Source organism: Lepus europaeus, chromosome 7 (genome assembly GCF_033115175.1).
Source record: "Lepus europaeus isolate LE1 chromosome 7, mLepTim1.pri, whole genome shotgun sequence".
In the NCBI taxonomy this organism is placed as follows: Eukaryota; Metazoa; Chordata; class Mammalia; order Lagomorpha; family Leporidae; genus Lepus; species Lepus europaeus.
In genome coordinates, this window is record NC_084833.1 from 15,938,205 (window position 1) to 15,964,569 (window position 26,365).

The following is a 26,365-nucleotide window of genomic DNA, read 5'->3' on the forward strand; positions in this document are numbered from 1 at the left end:
GGCCATTTGGGGGGTGAACCAACGGAAGGAAGACCTTTCTCTCTGTCTCTCTCTCTCTCTCTCACTGTCTAACTGTGCCTGTCAAAAAATAAAATAAAATAAATAAAATAAAATCAGAGAAGAGAAGAAATCAACAGAATTGGAAACGAAAAAAACATTACAAAAGATCAGCAAAATGAAGAGTTGTTTTTTTGATAAAATAAATGAAACTTACACACCATTGACCCAACTAACAAAAGTAGAGAAAAGACACAAATCAATAAAATCAGAGATGAGAAAGGGAATGTAACAACAGACACCACAGAAATAAAAAGAGGCATCAAAAATTACTACAAAGAGTTTTATGCAGCTACAGGTAAAATTATCAGAAATTGATAGATTCCTGGACACATACAACCTACCTAAATTGAACCAGGAAGACATAGAAAACCTAAACAGACCCATAACTGAGACAGAAATTGAATCAGTAAAAAATGCCCTTCCAACAAAGTAAAGCCCAGGACCAGATGGACTCATTGCTGAATTCTAGCAAACATTTAAGAAAAACTAACTCCAATTCTCAAACTATTCAGAACAATCAAAAAAGAGGGAATCCTTCCAAAGTCTTTCTATGAAGCCAGCATCACCTCAATTCCTAAACCTGAGAAAGATGCAGCATTGAAAGAGAATTACAGACCAATTTCCCTGATGAACATAGACACAAAAATCCTCAATAAAATTCTGGCCAATAGAATGCAACAACACACCAAAAAGATCATCCACTCAGACCAAGTGGGATAAATCCCTGGTATGCAGGGATGGTTCAACGTTCGCAAATCAATCAACATGATACACCACATTAACAAACTAAAGAAGAAAAACCATATTGTTATCTCAATAGATGCAGAGAAAGCATTTGATTAAATACAACGCATTTTCATGATGAAAACTCTAAGCAAACTGGGTATGGAAGGAACATTCCTCAATACAATCAAAGCAATTTATGAAAAACCCATGGTCAGCATCCTCTTGAATGAAAAGTTGGAAGCATTTCTACTGAGATCTGGTACCAGACAGGGATACCCACTTTCACCATTGCTATTCAATATAGTACTAGAAGTTTTAGCCAGAGCCATCAGGCAAGAAAAAGAAATTAAAGGGATATAATTGGGAAGGAAGAAGTCAAACTATCCCTCTTTGCAGACGATATGATTCTTTATTTAGGGGATCCAAAGAACTCTACTAAGAGACTATTGGAGCTCATAGAAGAATTTGGCAAAGTAGCAGGATATAAAATCAATGCACAAACATCAACAGCCTTTGTATACACAGGCAATGCCATGGCTGAGAAAGACTTCTAAGATCAATCTCATTCACAATACCTACAAAAACAATCAAATACCTTGGAATAAATTTAACCAAGGACGTCAAAGACTCTACGATGAGAATTACAAAACCTTAAAAAACGAAATAGAAGAGGATACCAAAAAATGGAAAAATCTTCCATGCTCGTGCATTGGAAGTATCAAAATCATCAAAATGAAGCTTCTTCCTGGTCTCCCATGCAGGTGCATGAGCCCAAGCACTTGGGCCATCCTCCACTGCCTTCGCAGGCCACAGCAGAGAGCTAGACTGGAAGAGGAGCAACTGGGACTAGAACTTGGTGCACATATGGGATGCCTGCATTGCAGTCAGAGGATTAACCAAGTGAGCCACGGTGACCACCCAAAAGATTAATCTTATAAATAAAGCAAGATTATATAACTATTTTTGAGATTTATTATGATATTCACTGTGTCAGTAGAATTTGTACAATCAAGTCTGAGATATTAGTTTGAAATCATGAGATTAATAACTGAATTTTTATTTTTTATTTTCTTGATAATATTACAAGAAAATCACATAAATTCAACATATTACATGATACTTAGTCATCACATTTAACATTGTTTCCTGTACTACAATAAAAGTACAGGAGTCTCTTATGGAAAAGGAATGAAGAAACCAGTAGAATTTCACTAACAATGCTTCTCACTTCTCACTGTGAATCGTTCCATATGCACACTCCTATTCAGGAGAGGCTCATTTCTTCCGTATGTCCAGACTCTAACTGTGAATGTGGAGCTGAAGAATGTGTTGAAAAAAGACAATGTTGATACATAAGGGAAGCAATTTATGTTCTGTGGTCTGATGTTGACTTGGTAAATGGGTTTCATGGGGCTACTAGCATAATGGCACAAATTTGGCAAAAACAAGGTTTATGTATGATCTTGAGATTCTCAGGATCAGAATTTACTCATAGTGCTAGCAGTGACTGTGTTCTACCTGAATTTGGTAATAGAGGAACCTTCCTCCACTCCTGGCCAATAACAAGAAATGTCAATCTACTTCCATTTTCACAAGTCCTTCTTCCCCGAGTGTCTGCTTTGTCCAGTTTCACTGTGATTTCAACGGCACTTGACCTAATTACTTCTGTATGATACTATTTCCACGTAAGGTCACTTCTGCAGTTCTGGGTGACAGGCAAAGTTTGGGGAACATTATTCAACACATAGCACATGTTTTATTTCACATATTTGCAACTATTGTTCTAAACAGTGACATGAACAGAAATAAAATGGTCAAATAATTTATATGACAAGAGATTTCAATTCCTCTAGAGTGGACTAAATAATTGAATCATCATCTTTACTAGAAATACTGGACAATTCATGACATAATCATTTGAGTTTCTTTCAGAAATACAAATATTCAGTACCATGACGTTGCATGATTCACTAACTTCCTAACGCTGTCTTTTACATCTTTATTCCGTAGGCTGTAGATTAAAGGATTCAGCATGGGGATGACGACTATATAAAACACAGAACCCAGTTTGATCATCAGCCATGAATGTTTGGAGTTGGGTACCCAATAAAGGAACATGATAGTCCCATGGAAAATTGTGATGGAAGTCAGGTGGGAGGCACAGGTAGAGAAAGCTTTTTTTCTTCCTGCCAGCAGACTGCATTTTTATGAGACTGACAAAGATGAAAGTATAAGTAGTGAGAATGATTACCAAGGAGCTCACCTCATTGACTATGACGATGACAGAACAGAGAGTTTGGCTGATGTAGGGATCAGAGCAGGAGACAGAGACGATGACAGAATGCTCACAGAGAAAATTATTGATGATGTTAGACCCACAGAAGGATAATTTCAAAAGAAAATAAGAGAGTATCAGGGAACAGACTATACCCCATGTGTAGGGCCCAGCTACCAACAAAGCACAGAGCTTTGGGGACATGATGACTGTGTAGAGCAGAGGATTACAAACTGCTACGTATCTATCATAAGCCATCACGGCCAACATGAATGTTTCTGTCACTGCAAATAAGCAAGCAAAGAAGAATTGCATGATGCATCCTGTGAAGGAGATGGTTCTGTCTTCCACAACCAAGTTCTCCAACAGTTTGGGTGTGACTGTTGTGGAATAACAGAAATCAATAAAGGACAAGTGGCTGAGAAAAAAGTACATGGGAGTTTGGAGTTTGGGGTTGATCCTGATGATCAGGATCATGCTCAGATTCCCCAGCACGGTGACTGTGTAGATGGTCAGGAATACCAGGAACAGGGGCACCTGGAGGTCTGGATATTCTGAGAAGCCCAAGAGGGTGAAGGTGACTGCAGAAGTCTGATTTCCTTCAGCTAGCAACATGATTGTTGCGAGAGAGAATCTGAAATAATGATGCAAATAAGAAGGATAATGATCTGTCAAGCATAATATTTACACTGTCAAGCATGTGCTAAAACATACATCATGCATTATGACACAAGCAGCCCCATGTTTTTAGATGGATATAAGTAAATGGAGGTATATATAAGTTAAGGAACTTATTAGTAGTGAGTGGGATCTAGAAATTGATCATGAGTGGCAGAAGTTGCAAGAAATAGCTTTCTGGATGATAAACAGAAAACTCTTCTACACTGTTGTAGAACACATGCTTTTTTTTTTTTTCTTTTTTTTTTTTTTTACAATCTTGACATGAGTTCTGTCACTAAGTAGTATTATTTTCCAACCATTGTATCACTGAAAAATCTAAGAATTCAACCAAAGGCCATGATGGGGAGCAGAGCATATGTGGCTATAGTGGATACAGTGTAGGTCTTCAATGTTTGCTTCAGGTTAAACTCCTCATACTGTCCTGTGCCGGTCCTAATGCATTAATAACTGTCCTTCTATGAATTCTCTATGCTTTCCTCCTCTTTTTCATCATGATATGACTCCTTCTGGTCCTCCATTTCTCCTATCAGGTTTGTTCCTGGGGAGATTTACTGAACTGCAATCATTACATTACAGCCAGCTACCCAGCATACACTACAGTGCTCTACTCTGCTCTGTGGGATCAACAATTCATCTCTAAGTTCCTGTGGTTAGCATGGCAACCCATCCATGATTTTGAAAACCTCGATTTCTTTGACCTATTCCATCAATCTAAACTCTCTGCTTGTTCTATATAAATTATTTATTTATTTATTTATATGAGAGGTAGAGTTACAGATAGTGAGAGGGAGAGACAGAGAGAATGGCCTTCCGTCCACAGGTTCACTCCCCAAATGGCGCAACGACTGGAGCTGCGCTGTTCCAAAGCCAGGAACCAGGAGCCTCTTCCTGGTCTCCCACGTGGGTGCAGGGGCTCAAGGGCTGGGGCCATCCTCCACTGGTTTCCCAGGCAATAGCAGAGAGCTGGATGGGAAGAGGAGCAGCCAGGACTAGAACCGGCGCCCATTTGGGATGCTGGCGCTTCAGGCCAGGCCTTCAACCCCTGTGCCACAGCACTGGCCTTCTATCTAAATTCTTACCTGAGATATTCTCACATATTTAATTTTCTTTAATCATATTGATATTGTCAGAATCCATTTGTGCTTTAGCTTGTTTACTGTTTCTTTACTTTCACTTCAAATATCTTATTTTTCTAGTCTATTGATCCAGCATTTGTAATATGTAAAATGCTAGATGAAAACCATGAGCACAAAGAACCATTTGTTTTTACTCCAGCAGTCTATCCTACATTCTCTGTATACCTACAGATGTTAATATTAAGAAGTCACAATGTCATATGCAATGTTCACTGTTACTATATATAGTTATTTTTTTTCGAAGAGACTCTTAAGATACCAAGGACATTCTCAGATTTTATATTATCCTTTAAAGATTTTCAGTGTGCTTGTACTATTGACGGGCACATAGTAGATCTCACAAAAGCAAAAATCAGGATTGATACCGCAGAGAAGCAGGAAGAAATCAAAGCTTAGAAGCCTGAGTTCTTGAGAAGATTCAATATATCCAGCACTGAGATTCATGGAGAATTCTCTTTTCAAAGATTGCTGGACTCCAATGTCCATCTATGAGTGAAAAATAACACAGGCTACATCACCACGCTGTAGCCAACTCACCTGACGACCCTCCTCTTGTCTAGTAACAGTCTCCAGAGGAACTCCCACTCAGGATTAAAGTATTATCTAAACTGAAGAAATGAGTTAATGTAGCAGGAATCTACAATAAATTTTAATTAATTATCCAATAATAACTTTCTTTATTAGTATTCAGAAAATTCAGAGAATGAAAGGCTAAATGGGGAAAGAGAGGGCGAGGAAGACACAGAAAGGGAGAGGGAGAGATATTGAAGCTGCTTCTGACTCCTAGGAACTAATTATTGGGCTGATGTAACCTCTCTACCCTGGGGATTTAGACTCCAGAGATACCATGCTAACTACTACTTATTTTTGGAACCCAAACTCAGAAATTAGGTTCAATGCCATTCTTTTTGGCAATTTGAAAGAACGAGTCTCATTTGAATTAGTGAAAACACGCCTCACAAAACCTACATCATTATTTTATTTTAGAACTTTTACCTAAAGAAAACTATATAAATTGTCTTAGAAAATCTGAGGGATAAATAAATGAAAGTGAAGCAATTAAGATACAACTGCTGGCTGGCGCCGTAGCTCAATAGGCTAATCCTCTGCTTTGCGGCGCCAGCACACCGGGTTCTAGTCCCGGTCGGGGCACCGGATTCTGTCCCGGTTGCCCCTCTTCCAGGCCAGCTCTCTACTGTGGCCCGGGAGTGCAGTGGAGGATGGCCCAAGGGAAGCACCTGCTCCTGCCTTCGGATCAGCACAGTGCGCCGGCCGCGGCGGCCATTGGAGGGTGAACCAACGGCAAAGGAAGACCTTTCTCTCTGTCTCTCTCTCTCACTGTCCACTCTGCCTGTCAAAAATAAAATAAAAAAAAAGATATAACTGCTGTTAACATTCATTATATTGTTTTGGACTATTCCTATGCATCGTGTGTGCTTGTGTTGGAATGCATAAAAGAAAAAATGTTCATTCTAATTTTCAGTAACATGAAATAGCCATCAGTCAGTGTCCTTGGAACCACTGGTTCACTTTATTGAAAGTAATTTGTATTTCTGCCACATGTGAGCACACCACCTTTCAAGATTATGTCAATGCAATTAAATAATGAAATTCTTTAGTCCCACACCCTCTTAAAAACAATATTGCTTAAATATTAAGTAGTCCATAAATACTGAATCTTCCATATTTAATATTCTTAATACATAGAAAATATCAGGGCAAGAGAGACAGAGACAGAGAGTGATATGCAATCTCATTCTGTTGCATTTATTCTGAAAACATATGTTTTGGATTAATATTTAATGCTCTAAAACCAATGGGTGTCAAGCAATCCATGAGTTTACCAAAGATAAATATAAGAAACTTCAGAAAGCTCACAGAGGTGTGCATTCTCTTTTATTCAATTTTTCCAGTTTTTATTTTTTTTAAGAACCCTTGTAGTTGCAGTTGGATCTTTGCATTCTTGACAACCTGACTAAACCTACCACTCCTTACCAGACCCACCCACAGGGACCATCAGCACAATCAAAGGACTTGGAATTTTCATCATGGATGACATGCCATCGTTCTAGATTAACAGAAGCCTACACTGTTATTCTCCCAAGGGGACTGGTATGAGCTCCATGTTGTACCTTCTTCCCCCACCACAGGCACCTTGTCAGACTAGGCCAATTGTGGAACCAAGTTGTAGAGTAGAGCCAATCAAAGCTGTACCTACCCTTAGGTTGTGGTTCATGTTGCTTCCCTGAGGTTCTGCTAATTATACTCTTCAGCCTTTCAGTGTGTTTTATTGTGTTAGTGTCTAACTCAGTACTAAATGGCATATTTAAAATTTATGTTAAGGGCAAGATGGCAGAATAGGAAGGGAGCACATTGGTAGTTCGGCAAGACACAGGTTAATAAAAGTGGAGATACTGCAGGGTCAAGGAAGAGTAGGGGAAGAAACAGCAGAGGAAACTTTTCTGGAATTAGTGATTCACAGTGGACCTGCGTGGAGAGCGTGGGGGCCCAAGTTCGGGACAACAGTGGCAGACTCAACACACCAGCGCTGGAATGCGAGGTGAGCCGAACATCAATAGCCCGAGACACCAGCGGGCAAGTGGAAAGAGGAGACTAGAGGGAACGAGGCTTGAAACTCCATGGGGAAAAGTTCACCAGGCTAACTAGAAGAGAGAGAGGAAAAAAAAAAAGTGACCGATACGGACACGAGTTTCTCTCTCTCTGCTCACCCCTCAAAGGCAAGCAAGACAAAGAGCAGGCGCCATTTTGGACATACGTCATAAGCAGGGCGACCTCAGGTCTGCACGGCCCTGAGCCTAGCAGAAAAACCTGACTCTGGGGGGAGGTGAAATAACAGGAGATTAGGATCTAACTTTCAACCCAGTGGGAGACTGCAGGAGAATTGGAGCCCACACCGAGGGCAGCAGAGAGTCCCTGTGTGGTCCTTGGGAAAGAGCTTCCAATCTCTGGCTCCTGTGGGTATATCATTCGCCTGCTAACTACCTCCAATTACGTTCAGCTGTGCGGATTACTTCCCTTTTGAATCAAAAAAAGAAAAAAAAAAAAAAGAAAGAAAGAGAGATTTACCATGCCTAACCTGGGAGTGTCATCTTTGACACACCCTCAACCCTGAGGAACAAAACACAGCTCTCAGTCCACACTCATCTCAATCCTCTAAGGCTCCACCAAAAGCAGAGAGTCCACTTAATATAGAGCCATAGTGTAACAAGAAAAAACACCACAGTGAAGAAACCAAATATCTCCAACATGCCATACAACAAACGCAAAAACCAAGCTAACAAGAACAAGGAAGACACTATAACGCCCCCAAATGAAAAAGACACCCCAATTCAAGATTATGAAGATGATGAGATCGAAGAAATGCAAGAAGCGGATCTCAAAAAATTGATCAGAACATTAAGAAGTTCTCAAAAACAAATTCTTGAACTACAGAAATCCTTAATGGACAAGATAGAAAATCTCTCTCTTGTGAAAATGAAATATTAAGGAGGAATCAAAATGAAATGAAACAACTAGTAGAACAAGAAGCTGTGATAGTGACGAGAAATCATAATGAAATGAAGAATTCAATAGATCAAATGACAAACACATTAGAGAGCCTTAAAAACAGAATGGGCAAAGCAGAAGAGAGAATATCAGACTTAGAAGACAGAGAACAGGAAAGGAAACAGGAAACCAAAGAAAAGAAGAAGAAATTAGAAATCTAAAAAATATTGTCGGGAATCTACAGGATACTATTAAAAAACCTAACATTCGGGTTCTAGGAGTTCCTGAAGGCATGGAGAGGGAGAAAGGATTAGAAGGCATTTTCAGTGAGATACTAGCAGAAAATTTCCCAGGTTTGGAGAAGGACAGAGGCATCTTAGTACAGGAAGCTCATAGAACCCCTAATAAACATGACCAAAAGACATCCTCACCACGACACGTCGTAATCAAACTCACCACAGTGAAACATAAAGAAAAGATCCTAAAAGGTGCAAGAGAGAAACATCAGATTACTCTTAGAGGATCTCCAATTAGACTCACAGCAGACTTCTCATCAGAAACCCTACAAGCTAGAAGGGAATGGCGAGACATAGCCCAGGTACTAAGAGAGAAAAACTGCCAGCCCAGAATATTATATCCTGCAAAGCTCTCATTTGTGATTGAAGGTGAAATTAAGACTTTTCATAGCAAACAGAAACTGAAAGAATTTGTTGCCACTCATCCTGCCCTGCAAAAGATGCTTAAAGATGTGTTACACACAGAAACACAGAAACATGGTCACCAATATGAAAGAAGGTAAAGGAAGGAAACCTCACAGCAAAAGATCACAGGAAGCTCAATTTCTCTTTGACATAGAATTAAACTCTGATGCTCTGTTAAAGCAATGTGTTAAAGTAATCTATTATGTTCTCTTGATGTCTGTTAAATTCTAATTGTTCAAAAACAGCTGAATTTTTATTAAGAGCTATGGGTTATTTAAATATGTGCTTTTTTCAAAAATTTGAATAATCACCTTGTAACAATGATCAAATTTGGTCTATGTTATGTCATGATTTTAAGGAATCTTATTTCAACCAGATATTTTGGATTTTGAGCCTTCTTGGCATTCTTGACAGGCATTCAAAAAATCAAAGTTTCAAACAATCTGGTCTCTAAAATTTCCAGTAAATCCTGGACTTTGGTTTTTCCAGTTTGGGCCCAACTGAAAAAATCGAAGGACCTATGTCTCTCATCTTATAGAGACACCAGCTAATCAGGCTATTTGGATTATATTAGAAGCACTGTCAAGATGTGATGTGGTACCAAACTTTAAGTTTCTATAATGGAAAATGCTATTAATACAAATGTTTGAGAATTAAAAAGTCTAATGATTTTGTGTTACTAGACATGATAGTTATCTTAATGAGAAAGCCCCAGAGGCCTAAAGGGTTAAATACTTGTAAAATCCTACAGGTGCTTTCAAAAATACTGTGAAGTAAGCAAGTGCCTCTTGTTGGTGGATGAGTTTATAATTTTAAACATGGCGACTTAAAGTCTTTTGTCATCCACAGTTATATAGGATTTGCTGCTCATAAAACTAAAGTGTTGTTGGTTCTGTGTTTAGCTGTCCTCCTCTAGGTTCCTATGGACTTTTTCCAGCCACTTTTATTGTATTTAGTACTTTGGGATGTCTCTGTAAATAGATGAAGCCAATAATGTACTAACAGTACCAACTGAGAGAAAGTATGGTTAACTGAGGTTACTAAAAACAAAAAGCAATTCAAATCAATTGGCAATCTACAAAAAGAGTTAAAGATTTTAAAAGCTATTATTAAAATTGCTATATTGGTCTATTATGCTATGTTATATGTGTGTACATATTGTATGTCCACATGGGGAAATTTTATTAAGAGTTTTATTTTAAATGGCTTATAGATAAGATTGTCCATAAATTTAAGCTGCTAAAATCAATCAAAGATACATTTTAATTTGTGGGACCTGAATCTGTGTATCATATGTTTTCAACTTGTTGGTAGAAAGAAACTAAAACCATTTATATGGTTGTGCTTAAGTTTACTGGTTAAACAAACTACACCATGTTAGATATTTAAGAGGTGTTTTCAAATACATGATTCTTAAAATTTATAGAAGGCATTGGACCTTCTGGTAAATGTTCTCTTAAGTTGTTATCTAATGGTTGAAACGGTTTGCTAAGTATTCATGTGATATTGCTATTGTCAGCAAGCGATCTAGGACTTGCTCCCTCATTTCTCTATTCTAAGCCCAACTTGTTCTTTCATTTCTCTATTCTCTTCAAGGTAGGAAACTAATTCTATTATGAAGGAATCCGTAGGATGCACAATTTAATCTTTAGACCTTATAAAAGAGATGGCTAACATTTTTCTGTAATAGCATAGCCAAAATAAGAACTTAAATAATAATCTCATAGCTAGATTCACTTCGCCATCAGCCAAGTATACAGTAAGTAGGAAAAAACCTCCCTTTCAGACCAAAGGGAAAGAAAGTTTTAAAGTGAGAATGTAATTTTCTTCATGGGCATTGTCTACCTTAGAAAAACTACTACAGAACATGCCTGTGACTATAGACTTGTAGTTCAAGCCACTGAAGATTAGAGATGGGACTTGGGCACTCCCTTGACTTGCATCCTCTGGTCTGCTTTAACAAAACCCAGGAGGAAAAGAAAACTAGGCATCAGAAGCAATGGGTGGCAGGCCTACAGTGATCTGCCCTCAAGGAGACCCAACAGACCAGTCCACTGCAGTGGCTTTCAATGTGGTAAGCCTGGGCTTGTGAAGAGCCCTGGCAGCTCTGCCAAGAGTTGGATCACTGGAAATGGACCTGCCCTGGAGTCGAAGGATGCCCAGGTCAGAGCCACAGATCTTATTGGCTCTAAGCTGAAAAGCCCTTCACTCAGCCCAACTTCCAAAGTGACCACTGCAGCTGAGTGGACGACCAAGTAGGGTCAGCAACATTGCAGGCAGAACTGTAAATTTCTTGAAAGAGATGCCCCCTGCCTTTACCTGGCCAGCTGTCCTCCCAGGCCAGCCAAGTAATGAAAGTCAACAGAGTGCCTTCCCCTAGGAGGTTCACACCTCCCTTAGGATATACCCCATGGGAAGAGATAGATAGGTCTGGGCCTCTGAACTTAAAAGGCCTAAAGCCCACCAGATTATTATCAAGCCCCTTTTATCAGGTTCTATTTGCCTCTCAATCAGAAAACTTAATTGTAGCTTAGACAGCACCTTTCTTAGCTCCTCTAATAATGACTCTGTCCTTTGTTCTAGACCCTGTCTAGTGCACTTGGGCCTCATTCCTTTGTAATCATAACCTCTACTCTACCACCAATGGCTCTACTCCCAACCTGTGTGTACTGATGGTCCTCTTCCCCACTTAATGCTGTATAATTGTTCAAACCTGGTAAATGCCACTCTTAGGATCATTGGTTACTATCCTCACTCTGTCTTTTATGACCTTGTCTAAATATGATCAGAGCTGGCAAACTTGGAAGGCTTCCATAACCTTGGCAACTCTTGACAGGAGCCTAGGGTGGTTACTGGCGCCATAAACTAGAGTTTCAATTTGTTGGGTCAACAACAGGAGCCACTGTGCACTTGCTCCTCATGTGGGATCTCTGTCCTTAATGTGCTGTACATTGTGATTTAATGCTATAACTAGTACTCAAACAGTATGTTTCACTTTGTGTTTCTATGTGGGTGCAAACTGTTGAAATCTTTATACTAAATTGATCTTCTGTATATAAAGAGAATTTAAAATGAATCTTGATGTGAATGGAAGGGGAGAGGGAGAGGGAGAGGGGAGGGTTGCGGGTGAGAGGGAAGTTATGGGAGGGGGAAGCCATTGTAATCCATAAGCTGTACACTGGAAATTTATATTCATTAAATAAAAGTTAAAAAAATAAAAAAATAAAATAAAATAAAATATATGTTAAATGAGAAAAGGAAAATCAGCCTCTTCTATAACTAAGCCATTATACTCATAGGTATGAAGTTTGTTTCTGATGCTGCCAATTGTTCAAAACATATATTTGTCTTCATTTTACTTGAAAAGTAGAGACAGACAGATATTCCCCAAATGGTTGCAACATCTGGAGCTGAGCCAGGACAAAGCAAAGTATCTGCAACACCACTCAGGACTCCCCTATGGGTAGCAGGGTCCCAAATACTTAGGCCACTTTCCAGTGCGATCCCAGGTGCCTTAGCAGGGAGCTGGATCATGGGGAGCAGGCAGGACTCTAAATGGCATTCCATTTTGGAACCTCAGCATCACAGCCACTTAACCTACTGTGCCACAATGCCTGCCCCTATGGGTGGTTCTAACTACAAAACAAAGAATCACTTGGAGTCTAGTCAGACCTGTAGTACATGGACATATATTTTATAAAAATCTGGCACTTAAGATCAGTGTATAAAAGGATGACTTTTTATAAATATTGTTGATATCATTACACATACATAACTCAGAATATAAAATTGACCTAGTTTTATATCACAGCAAAAATTAATTCATTTGATCATAGAAATGAATAAAATTGATATAAAGTTTGTCTAGAACATAAAATAGCATAGAATTTTAAAAACAGAATAACATATAGAATTTGAGACACTGTAACACATACAAATGGGGATAATCTGTTATTTAGAGAAGAGATACATTTATTAAATGGGGAATTAAAAGAAATTACCTATACCGAGAGATAGTTTGATAAAATGTATATCATTAGAGATTAGGATCCTGTTTACCTGAATAAACCATCAAGAGAGTAAACAACTAAGTTGTGTTCCAGGAGGAAATACAACACATACTTCAAAAACAGATTTGTATTCAGAATGCTTAAAAAACTATAAATGAGTAAAAAAAGTAAAAAAAAATGAAAAATAGACATAATATTTTCATAGTCACCTCAAAAAAGCTAAATGGTTTTTACAGTATTAAAAAAAATCAACAACACTGACAATAAAAGAATTTGAATTATAACCAAAATGAGACTTCGACTCATTGCCCAGCTTTGAAAATATTAACATGTCTAGTGTGACAGTACTAAATGTTACCATGAATAGGACAAAATTTGAGGTCACGTTAAATGTAGCTGGAGCATAAACAAGAGAACTCCTTTGGAAAACGGATGCTATCTGGTAAAAGTGAAGAAACAGACTCGCTGTGTTTGGGACTCTGGGACGTAGAACAGGCCGCAGGAGTGTTTGTCTGCAGCGCAGCAGACACGAGGGAAGGATGCGCATCCAGCATTTCCACAAGAGGAGGAACAATAAACGAGCTCACTGGTAGGGTGCATATGCAGACTATGGTAGCTCATTCGACAGGACACTTCAACATAAAAAGATACATCTACCACTAAAAATTATTTTTAAATCAAAATGCTGAGGACAAGTGCACACAATGAAATGTATACTATATTATTTGTTTGAAATGAATTTCAAATGGCAGCATTTGGGGAAGGAGAGAAAGGAAAAATTCTGAAAACCAAAAACTCTGAAGTGGAGTTTAAATCTAGGGGTGTTGAGCAGGCACAGTGAATGAAAAAGGGACAAAGGGCAATTTTAAAACTGAGAATGATGTTCTGACCTTCTTTTCCTTGGAGAAAACAACATAGATTATTCTAAAATAAAGATCTGTCTATGCAGTTGACCCATTTTATCAGGAGAGAGACAGAGTGAGAACAAAAGGAAGACAATGGTCTTCAGCAAGGGTGACATATGTGCAGGATTCAAAGGAAGAGCATAGACGAATTTTATTTCTCCTTTTTTTTTCAATTTTATCCACTAGTGATTTTTTTAAAGAATAGTGATATTTGATGATCATGGACACAGGCAGTTTTGTGATAAATTTTATCCTAGTTATTGAAAAAATTAATGAGCCTGATTACAATGGGTAAAACATGCTATATAACTACTTGTGGGGTGTGTACTTGTGTGTGTGTGCACTTACAATGACTGAGAAAACAGTTTGGCATAGACTAACTTTCTGAGAGTTTCTTTCACATCTTTATTTCTTAGGCTGTAGATAAAGGGATTTAGCATAGGGATCACAATGGTATAAAACACAGTTGCTACTTTGACGAGGAGCAATGAGTTTTCTGATTGGAGCACACAGTAGAGAAGCAGAATGATCCCATGGAAGATGCAGATGGCAGTCAGGTGGGAGGCACAGGTGGAGAAGGCTTTTCGCAGTCCATCTTTACAAGGCATCTTGATGATGGTGACTATGATGAATACATAGGAAGCAAGGATGATGAGAAGACTGCACACCTCATTGAATGTAGAAATAACTAAACACATTAACTGGCTGAGGGACGTGTCAGAGCAGGCTACAGAAAGAATGGCTGAATACTCACAGCCAAAGTGGTGGATGACGTTAGAGCCACAGTAGGAGAGCTCCCACAGAGAGTATGTGAGTGTCAGCGAGCAGAGGCCACCCCAGGTGTAAGTCCCAGCCACCAGGAGAGCACAGAGCCTATGAGACATAGCAACTGTGTAGAGCAGGGGCTTTCAAACAGCCACAAACCTGTCGTAGGCCATCACTGCCAACAGGAACATTTCTGTGATCACAAATGTGCAGCCAAAGAAAAACTGTGTCATGCATCCTTCGAAGGAGATGGTTCTGTCTTCTACAACCAAGAGTGCTAGCAGTTTGGGTGTAACCACAGAGGTATAACAGAAATCCAGAAAGGATAGATGGCTGAGGAAAAAGTACATTGGAGTGTGGAGTTTGGGATTGATCCTGATGATCACAATCATACCCAGGTTTCCCAGCACGGAAACTATGTAGATGACCAAGAACACTAAGAACAGGGGCACCTGGAGGTCTGGGTATTCTAAGAAACCCAAGAGGAGAAACGGGCCTCCACTGCTCTGATTTCCCTCATTTTGCATTTTGTCCCTGTTGGAGGTAATCAGAGAATTCATCCTGAGCAGCCAGTTATAGCAGACATAGCAGATGTAACGGCTCAAACATATGCTCCCAAAGATGACCAAGGCTGGTGTGATATGCAAGATGGAAATTCATGCTTTATTTTTTGTCTTTTTTCCTGGTTTGTTCACTTTCAGAATATTTGAATGTGAGCTATTCACTTTATCTATTATGAAACATTTTCTTCATCTATGAAAGAAGAAATGTAAGTAATCAACTCTTAAGATTATTTTACAAATTATACACATATGTGTTCATGCTACATGCTTACAGTATCTTTTCCCTTCTTTATAGATCAAGAAATTATTAACTAGTATATGAATTCCAATTAAATTTAATTATATGGCAAGTGATAATAAGCAATGAAAAAGAACCTGGGAAACATTATAGTTCACAGCAATAGAATAGATTATGACAGAGATGACTCGATGGAGCCAGATGTTAGGAATATTATCATCATGGTTCCACAAGCATTTCTTATTTTTAAGAAAGCAGAGAGAAAGCAGTAGTAGTAAATTTCTGTAATTAAATGATATTGTGGCCAGTTCCGCAACTCAATAGGCTAAACCTCCGCCTTACGGCGCCGGCACACGGGGTTCTAGTCCCGGTCGGGGCACCGATCCTGTCCCAGTTGCCCCTCTTCCAGACCAGCTCTCTGCTATGGCCCGGGAGTGCAGTGGAGGATGGCCCAAGTGCTTGGGCCCTGCACCCCATGGGAGACCAGGATAGGCACCTGGCTCCTGGCTTTGGATCAGCGCAGTGCGCTGGCCACAGCGCTCTGGCCACAGCGGCCATTGGAGGGTGAACCAACGGTAAAGGAAGACCTTTCTCTCTGTCTCTCTGTCACTGTACACTCTGCCTGTCAAAAAAAAATGATATTGTGCAGTCCTCATAGTATTCTGTAATCATAAGTTCATAAAATGCGTATTTGGGACAGTTCCAACTTCAGGTTAATAAGTCTATTAATAATGAAACTTGTTTTTTGATGATATTCTTGCCAATGGTTATCTTTGAAGGCTCTAAAATCTCAAACTATTGCCTCTTGAAAAATATGTTTTGGATTTTGAATTTTTAAAGAATTATCATCTCGCTTTGGACTGTATTGTAGCTTGTTTTTACATCAAATATTACCTATCTGTCTATTTGTCTATATATGTATATATATATGTATATCTCTTTTAAAGGAAAACAATATTGTATTTTTCTGCAATTATGAACCATAAAATATGCAATAACAGAAAAAGGGAATTAAACAATAACAAAAGTCAACATTTTCTTATGTTTGAGATAAAAGTCTGTTAGGTAGAACATAAAATACAATGCTGTTAAGCACAAAATTGAACTTTGGAAATCAGCTTGGACTAAGAAGCAGATATGATCCTATCATTCACACCATGGAAAGTGCCTTAAAGTTTTGCTTCATCTCCAATAAACAATGTTCTATGAACTCTTAATAGCCAGGAAAACTATTTAAGTAATGGACATTTTAGACAATTTACACTCGAAGTCAGTCCTACAAACAGAATCCCTGACGTATATCAAGGGCACATAGCTCCCGGAATGGCACATTTTAATTGTCTTATGTTGTTGCTCATGGTTGAACAAATCACTTCTTTTTAAATATATAAGTTGAAATTGTTTGATTTGGTAACTTCCTGCAGGTTAGGAAGGCTAAGCTATAAACCACTGCTTCCTACTGACTGCATAGATCAATCTATGAGGTTGCTGTAATATTTGAATTTCATAAAATCTGGTTGGTATGCTGGAATTTTGATAAGTAGAAAAAGTCTTAGGATGAGGACAAACACTACTTTGAAAAATGCAAAGTGATCTTTATCTTTTTCTATGCTTTCTTCTTAGTCTTCAGAACAAGTCCCCCTTCTTATAGTACTGTGTCTAAAGAGTTCTATCTGGGGGCCCGTGCAGTCGCATAGCGGGTAAAGCTGCCTCCTACAGGGCCAGAATCTCATTTTGTCGCTGATTCAAATCCTGGCTGCTCCACTTCCAATCCAGCTTTCTGCTATGGCCTAGGAAAGCAGTAGAAGTGGGTGCTTGGGCCCCTGCACCCACGTGGGAGACCCTACAGAAGCTCCTGGCTTCAAATCAGCCCTGCTCTGGCCTTATGATCATTTGGGGAGTGAACCAGCGGATGGAACACCTTTCTCTCTCTCTCGGCCTCTACCTCTCTGTAACTCTGCCTTTCAAATAAATAAATAAATATTTTTTTTTAAATAGAGTTCTATCTGGTTTTGATTCTGTCCACTGAAATTGCATGGAACAGGTTCAATTACTGTATTTGATAAGACCATCAGATATAGTAAAACAATAGTTATAATTACTTTATCTTTTTTTTCCCATTCTAATAGGTATTCCTAAATTTCTTAGAAGTTTCTGGTGCTTAAATTTCAAAATACAGCTTACTTATTCTTTTGGACTGAGTTTAAATTTATAATTTATAAAATGGTTACATTGTCTTGTTTGAAATGAATGTACCACTGAAATCCAAGTGCAATATTTTCTGTGAAGTGCACTTGTAATCAAATACTAGAAGTGAGTAATGTTCAGTTGACTGACATTCTGAAGTCGTGTTTCTTTGTAGCCAGTAAACTATAACTTCAGCATATATTCTTTGCATTTTGATGAAATTAATGTCTTATTTACTACTTCTGCATTTGAAGCCCTGTTTCAATCTCTTGTGCATGATGTATTTCCCCTTTTTCTCTACACAAATGATTCCTTTAATTGTCTCCATCTAATCCTACCACCCTATTATCAAAGGAGCCCAGTTTCACATAGTAATAGTGTTTTTAATAGCTAACCAAATCTTACTGCTGAATCATTTATTGCATTTTCTTGAAAATATGTATGACACTTTGTAAAGATCTAAGACTCTGGATCACATCATTCTGAATTCAAACTCTTCTTCAGCCCCAAATTAAGGTGTGGCTCCAACAAGCTGTTGAAGCTTTTTGTACCACATCTGCTTATATACAGAAATAGCATAATCCTATATATATATATATATATATATATATATATATATATATATTGTTATTTATTTTACTCCCATTGCTGTTATTCTACAAACAAATCAATTTGATTAGATACTGATTTTAAATCATCTAATAGTGTATCCTATATTGTGAAAATACTTGAAACTTTATTTTTTCATTCTCCTCTTCCCAATGTTATTTTTGATGAAGCATTTTGAATTTAAAATATGTGAACACAAGATACCCTGAAATATAGCATCATAGCATCAACTGTAATTTCAAAGTATAAAGTGGTACAAATAGGGAACAGGAAAAAAAAAAAACAAAAAACTTTCTTCACCACATCCTCTTTTTTTTCTGATACAAATTCCCACCAATGCCTCAATCCATTAGCACATTCATTTTATTTTCCCCTTTTTCCCCCAATTCACTTTTCATCTCAGTTTCAGGGATGAGAAGACTGGTTAGGGCAAAAATGAACAATAGTCAATGTACTTCCATCTTTATCCTCACCCACCATCCATCTACTACCATCTACTCAGCTAAATAACAACAGATCTTCAGTTAAGATGTCTATTCCAACCCTTCTAATTTCATTTTCATTAACTTTTATTTTGTATAGTACTCAAAGCCCATGAACAATTTCAATGTAACCTCTCTAGAAGGCATCTGGAACCTTAACACATCCACTGAGATGTTCATATTCTCTAATTTCACTACACATCATCACTCGTCTGCTACTACTTACATTTACTCACACCAGCACGTTTCACCTTTCACACACAAAATATTTCTTTTGTAATTTAATGTTTTTATCAAAGCATACCTGCCTACTACAATGGCCTTTTCCATCAAATTCTAAGCACTGCCACCTCTTAATGTCACATTCCAGACGACACCCTCCCAGAAATCTGGATTTCAAAGTAACATGGCTCTCATTTGCTTATGCTACATGGCATTAAAATGGCAATTATTTTTAAAATCCTTGAATATTTCTCCATGACTTCACATATTTAAAAGGGCTTTTCTCTAAATGATTTTTTAGAATTGAGAATGAATGAGCCATACTGCTTACATATCTACCAAACTGATCAAACATTGTAAATTTATACTACTAAGGTTAATGAGGTTCAGAGTCAAACTCACATCAAAATTCTTAAAGATTTAGAAAACAGAATGTAATATCCTGCACATTTATTTACAACTGAAGTAGGTGCTTGCCACACCACTACAACTAGTTTAACACAAATATTTCTCTGCCAAAAGATTCTATTTCTGATTTCAAATATTCCTATATTAAAACTAAGATGTAGCATTTAGATTAGTAACCCACCAGAAGTTAGATACATTTTACAGATGTCTTTAATGAAGGCTCCTTTGACTTGATTATTACAATCTTGAAAATTATTTTTTGAAACATTTTTTTATGAAACTCATTCTAGTTTACAATTTAGTCATGGGGGTTTCATCCCAAGTATATGCTTCTAAAGGCTAAAGAAACTCAACAGTTTTCTTACTGTATGATAAAGAACGAAGTCTAGAAGCATAAAGAGTCTCTCTGTCATGGGTGAGTCAGAAAATAAATTTAGGTATCATTATTGTGTATTTTATATGTAACTGAATGACTTTAGGGAATTATACCCCCTAGAGAATGTTGGTAGTGTGCTTGCTGTGAGCTAAAAACAAGGCAATTTGAATAGGGTCCCTTCTTGCTAATTTAGGATCTAACTAACATCTAATCCATAAATCATACTTAATACAGTGATCTTCCTGTTTTATATGAATAATAATCCACTTGTAGTTTAATGTATATCTATTCATTCTTAAAAACATGAAACTTCGGGCCGGCGCTGCAGCTCAATAGGCTAATCCTCTGCCTTGCGGCCGGCACACCGGGTTCTAGTCCCGGTCGGGGCACCGATCCTGTCCCTGTTGCCCCTCTTCCAGGCCAGCTCTCCGCTGTGGCCAGGGAGTGCAGAGGAGGATGGCCCAAGTGCTTGGGCCCTGCACCCCATGGGAGACCAGGAGAAGCACCTGGCTCCTGCCATCGGATCAGCGCGGTGCGCCGGCCGCAGCACGCCAACCGCAGAGGCAATTGGAGGGTGAACCAACGGCAAAAAGGAAGAACTTTCTCTCTGTCTCTCTCTCTCTCACTGTGCACTCTGCCTGTCAAAACAAAACAAAACACGAAACTTCAAAAATTCATGAAGAGGAAAAACTCCCTATTTAAGTGCATCTATGTTGCATTTTTGTAAATAACAAACTCTGGGTCATGTTGGATATCCATCTGATATTCTGCTCATGTCCTTTAAGGTTTTGTCCTATTGTTTTCCACTTTTATTAAAACTCATGAAGCATAAATATTTTTCAGGAAGGCAATTAACATAAGTGTTGAATACATGCTGTACTTCTCTGTTGCAGCAAGGTTATTGGAAATTGGGGAGGGATACACTTAAAGATTTATGATTATATCAGTTCATTAGAAAAGTGTTCTCAAACATATTTTATGAAAAAGAGTTCTGCTTTACTTTAATTCCTAAATAATATTTTTATTGGGCATATATTTTAACACTCTAAGGTATTTTCTCTCAAATCACTGAAGATATCTTTTCACTCTCCACCTATCATTGTAATTGATAGGAAATCAATTATCAAATTAACCAATTGTATTTATTTTGCTCATTTTCTATATTTATTTTTTTCTTTATTTTTGTAATATACTTGAAAGAGAGAGGGCCAAAGATCTTTCACCTGTTGGTTCACCCCCAACAAATAGACATGACAGTCCCAGTATCTTAACCACTGTACCAAGTGCTCATCTCCTTTTCTTCCTTAAATGAAATTTTTTGTTAGCTTTGTTGTCCACAGTTTTACTATCCTAATACATAACTTATTTGTGTGTGTCCATTGATATTTTCCTTTAGTTGAGGAATATTTCCAATCATTCTCTCCTCAAATATTTTCTTTTATCATTAATTTTTAATCTCAAAATAAATATATATTAGCCCAAGCTTTTTAGCTTCTATGTTCCTTACCTGTGTATTTTTTCTATTTCTTGTGTCACTTTGATTCATTGTATTTTTCCTCAGATATATCTTCTCAACTGGGTACTATTTCTCTTCATATTTGTATTACATGCTGTAATCATTTTCCATGAGACCATAGAAAATGCTAAAATGTTTCATTAAAGTCTTAAGTTCAGTTACTGTACTTTTATATAATGCTTCTAATAAATTATTTTTAAATCAATCAACCAGTTATTTATATATATATATAATTTTCATTATCTATCATAGAATGTAGGGTTGGTTTACAATTCAATAATTCTAATTTTTATTTTTATTATATAGTGTTTAAGCTTATCTTCCTCAGGTGGTCCTATATTCAAAATGCTTGGTTAACTTTGATTGAGTGCTAAATACTATGTTCAAAATATCACAAGTGAATTTAGCTTGAAATTTCAAATGATTTATTATTTATCAGGATTTTTGTTTGTTTGTTTCCAGTAAGCATTTAGAAAACAAGCAGTCTAGTACAACTTTCATCCATTTCCTGGCTTAATGTTTCCAGGACCACTGAGAAGAGTCACATCTCTGGTTCAGATTGAGAAGAGAATTTATCTTCGGATTGTTCTAAAACCCATGGCCATCTGTCCAGGGTTTCAGTCCAGACTAGGAAATGTTTTCGCAAACTCTCAAACTGCATTTTTCCTTGAATCTGACTTCTTCTCTAGATGACTACGAGGCCATAGAATGTGCAGTTCAGCCTCTCAGCAAATAGCTCCAGAAAAAAACAAAACGAAATGAAACCAAACCAAACAATACAGCTTCAGGTACTTTGCTCACTCTAGAATCCTGCCTAAACTGGGTATTTGACCTACTATATATTTATTTGAAAAATATGAATCCATTTTTCTACTGCCTAAAGCTGGTTCTGCCCCTCAGGTAGATAAAAAATTATAACTTTCTCAATAAGAAGTGTAGCCAAGTTTACAACAGACACAGTCATTGTGGAAGTACTCAAGGCAATCAAAATGTAATCTCAGGATGCTGTGCTCATCAGCAAGACCACTTCCTCAAGTGCAAAGAACAATTCAAAGCCTCCCTTTCATAGCCCGGTGTGTAGGTGTCTGGGTGCTTCTTGAAGCTTCTCAAAGTGAGTATGAAAGCAAGAGTCAGGATCTTCTGGACTCCAACGATGTTACACTGGAAAATTAAGACTCTGGAGACCCACATTCATGCTTCAAACCATCTATCTTGATTTTCCGTGATAATTATTCTTTTCTCTTTCAAGACATAAGACTTTTGCTTGGCAAAACTGCTGATGAAGGGGCTGGCATGGTAGCGCAGCAGGTAAAACCACCCCATGCAAAGCCAGCATCCCATATGGACCTAGTTCTTGTTCTAGCTGCTCCACCTCTGCTCCTGTTCACTGATAATGGCCTGGGAAAAGTAGCAGAAGATGACCGAAGTGTTTGTGCCATGCCACCCACGTCAGAGACCTGCACAAAGCTCCTGGAACCTAGCTTCAGCCTGGCACTCTGCCTTGGCCATTGCGGCCATCTGGGAAGTGAACCAGAGGATGGAAGATCTCTCTCTCTCTCTCTCTCTCTCTCTCTCTCTCTCTCCCTCTCTCTCTCACTCTGATTTTCATGTAAGTAAATAAATTCCAGTGTATTTCATGTAAGTAAATAAATCTATATTTTAACTGCTGGTGAATTGGTATTGTTCATTAATATTTACATTAATTTCCATTCTTATTTTGTTGTATCTTTTGTGTTTTTCCTTTTGTGGGAATGACCTAGTCCATCATGATCAGAAGCCATGAATTTTAAACATTTAAGTTTCATTTGGAATTTTTTCTATAAAAAAATGTGAATAGATGGTGATGTGGCACAGAGGCCTAAAGCCTTGGCCTGTAGCACTACCATCCAATATGGGGGACAGTTCGAGTCCTGGCTGCTCCACTTCTGATCTAGCTCTCTGCTATGGCCTGGGAAAGCAGTGGAAGATGGCCTAAGTTCTTGGGCCTCTGCACCCACGTGGGAGACCTGGAAGAAGCTCCCAGCTTCAGATGAATTCAGCTCTGTCTGTTGCGATCATTGAGAAGTGACCCTCTCTCTCTTTGGCTCTCTCTCTCTCTGTTGCTCTGTCTTTCATGTAAATAAACCAATAAACCTTTAAAAATCATTTAAAAATAAAATATGAATAGTGTTTTTTTCCTAGATTTCCAGCATATCTCTTGCAGTAAGGTTATCAACCACTTACACATTTAATGTAATTCGTCAATTACTGAATATTCTTCAGAACTTAAATAATACAACTGAATTCTCCAACCAAAATAACTTTTCTTTTAAACTTGAAAATATATGATTTATTTGTATCATGCTATAAGTATATTGTAATAGAGAGCCCAATATGAAATTTGGAAAACTTTAAGAATATAAATATAATATTTAAAATAATATTTCCAAATATGAGATTTCCATTTAAAAGCTATTTTCCCATATTTTCCTCTGCAGAATATTTAATAGATACTTCACTGGGGTGGAGAATCTCTGTTTCTCTCTCTGGTCTGCCATTTAAATATATAACATATATTTTGAAATGTTTGATGTGAAACAAAAAAAGATTATTTTTTATTTTTATAGAATTACTGAATGAAAAAGTTTGGTAATGATGAATTAACTATGGAAACAGGTACACTTGGTGATCACCTGTGTTTGTGACATTTTTATTAAACACAAATTCAAGACGAACCATAACATAAGTGACAAAAAAACTGAATACATGCTAATTATTTTGTATTCTAACTTCCATAGTATATGAGGAGGAAATTATGAAAGATGTTTCTATTTCAATCATCCTGTATTGTTCACATAGTTATATTATAAAGATTATAAGACATTCTGATACTAAATACGGCAGACAAGATTTATGCATATAAAAGCCAATGTATTCACTTAAAAAAGATCAACTATCATAAACAATGCAGATGGAAAAAATGGACATAATTTGGACATAAATACATACATATAACTTTATGATAATTACATTGAGTGAGAAGAGAGTCGGGAGTTGATTAATCTCCTGACTGTCTCTTTCACATCTTTGTTCCTGAGGCTGTAGATCAGGGGATTCAGCATGGGAATCATGACTGTAAACAACACAGTGGACACTTTGATCAGGAGCCATGAGCTTTTGGAGTTGGGCACACAGTAGAGAAGCAGGATGATCCCATGGAAGATGCAGATGGCAGTCAGGTGGGAGGCACAGGTGGAGAGGGCCTTCCGGAGTCCACCCTTGGAAGGCATCTGGACGATGGTGACTACGATGAACACATAGGAAGCGAGGATGATCAGGAGGCTGCATGTTTCGTTGAATGTCGAAATTATGAAACACGCCGTCTGGCTGAAGGAGGGGTCTGAGCAAGATAAAGAGAGGATGGCCGAGTACTCGCAGCCAAAGTGGTGGATGACATTAGAGCCACAGTAGGAGAGCTCCCACAGAGAGTATGTGAGTGTCAGCGAGCAGAGTCCACCCCAGGTGTAAGTCCCAGCCACCAGGAGAGCACAGAGCCTATGAGACATAGCAACTGTGTAGAGCAGGGGCTTGCAAACAGCCACAAACCTGTCGTAAGCCATCACTGCCAACAGGAACATTTCTGTGATCACAAAAGTACAGATGAAGAAAAACTGAGTCATGCATCCTTCGAAGGAGATGGTTCTGTCTTCCACAGCCAGGATTGCCAGCAGTTTGGGTGTGAATACACTGGAATAACACATATCCAGAAAGGATAGATGGCTGAGGAAAAAGTACATGGGTGTATGAAGTTTGGGATTGATCCTTGTGACCACAATTATGCCCAAGTTTCCCAGAAGAGTGATTGTGTAGATGACGAGGAACACCAGGAACAGTGGTGCCTGGAGGTGTGGGTATTCTGAGAAGCCCAAGAGGATGAAGGTGCTCACAGAGCTCAGATTCCCCTTATGCAGGACCATGCCCCTCAATTTAAAGAAAGAAAAGGGAGGGAGGAAGGAAAAGAGGGAAGGAAGAAAGGGAAGAAAAGGGAACAAAGGAATGGAGGGGGACGACTGAGCAGCAGAACCGAGAAGTCTGGGCTGGAGTTGCTAATGATAAGCTTGGTGGAAACCAGTGAAGACAAACATAGTCTGCATTTCTGAGCACTCTGCTGCACTTTGGAGCCTTTCTTGAAAACTACTTTACTTGTTTGTTTTGGGTACTTAGCCTTATCTTTCGGTACTTCAGATTTCTTATTGGGAAAAAATTTTAAAATAATGCTCATTAAGAATTGTATACTATGTATAAATGTATGTGATACTCAGAGTTTTTGCTCCACAATAAATATATTTGTATTACAACAAAGACATTGCAGAATTAGAAAAGTAAGAAGCAGTTTATAGTCATCATATGATCATGGCAGAAAAATTCTTTGGAAATTTAACGTTTTTAACAAATAAATAAAAGCGTAGTAAAGTTGTGGATAGAAAATATACCTTGCCAGAAATTCCCAGTTATGTTTTAAAATTTTATCTAACTTTATGCACTCTAAGTATGTCCCATTAAGAAAGACTCCTAGAATGTGTACTTCAGAGTCTCTGTAGGCTGATCAGAAATTCATTAGTAACTGCTTTCTCTAAATATGCACACAGAGATGACCATTTATATTACTCAAAATGCTTTGTGACATAAAATTCTACCCTGAGGAGTGTTTTGGAGATATTCTTTAACGCTTCCCACTGATTCTCTTCTGCTGGTTGTGCAGTTAGTTTGCAGAACATACTGTGCAGAAAAAAATGAAAACACCATTTATTGTTAACAATTATGAAGCATGGGATATGTGGAATTAATGAAAACAACAGTCACACAAAACAACCAAACACAATTTTTTTCATGGAACAAACATAGGTATGTTAGCCATAAGTAACGGTAGATTTTATGGTTAAAAAATTGTTCCAGATCTCATCTATGTACAAATAGCAGCATGTAAATATATTATTATTATTCTAGAATTATCATTTT

General features: G+C 37.9%; 2 protein-coding genes and 1 pseudogene across 2 annotated transcripts; all 3 read right to left on the bottom strand.

Annotated features, from left to right (window-relative positions):
• Positions 1-2,730: 2,730 nt before the first annotated feature.
• LOC133763668 (olfactory receptor 5D13-like) lies at positions 2,731-3,676 on the bottom strand. Its single transcript, XM_062197463.1, is given in 2 exon segments — positions 2,731-2,979; positions 2,981-3,676. Coding segments are annotated over 2 exon segments (945 nt in total).
• Positions 3,677-14,345: 10,669 nt separating this feature from the next.
• On the bottom strand, positions 14,346-15,326 carry LOC133764285 (olfactory receptor 1165-like; annotated as a pseudogene).
• Positions 15,327-24,372: 9,046 nt separating this feature from the next.
• LOC133764286 (olfactory receptor 1165-like) lies at positions 24,373-25,323 on the bottom strand. Its single transcript, XM_062197958.1, has one exon. The coding sequence runs from the start codon at positions 25,321-25,323 to the stop codon at positions 24,373-24,375; it is 951 nt and encodes a 316-aa protein (XP_062053942.1).
• Between the last annotated feature and the right edge of the window lie 1,042 nt (positions 25,324-26,365).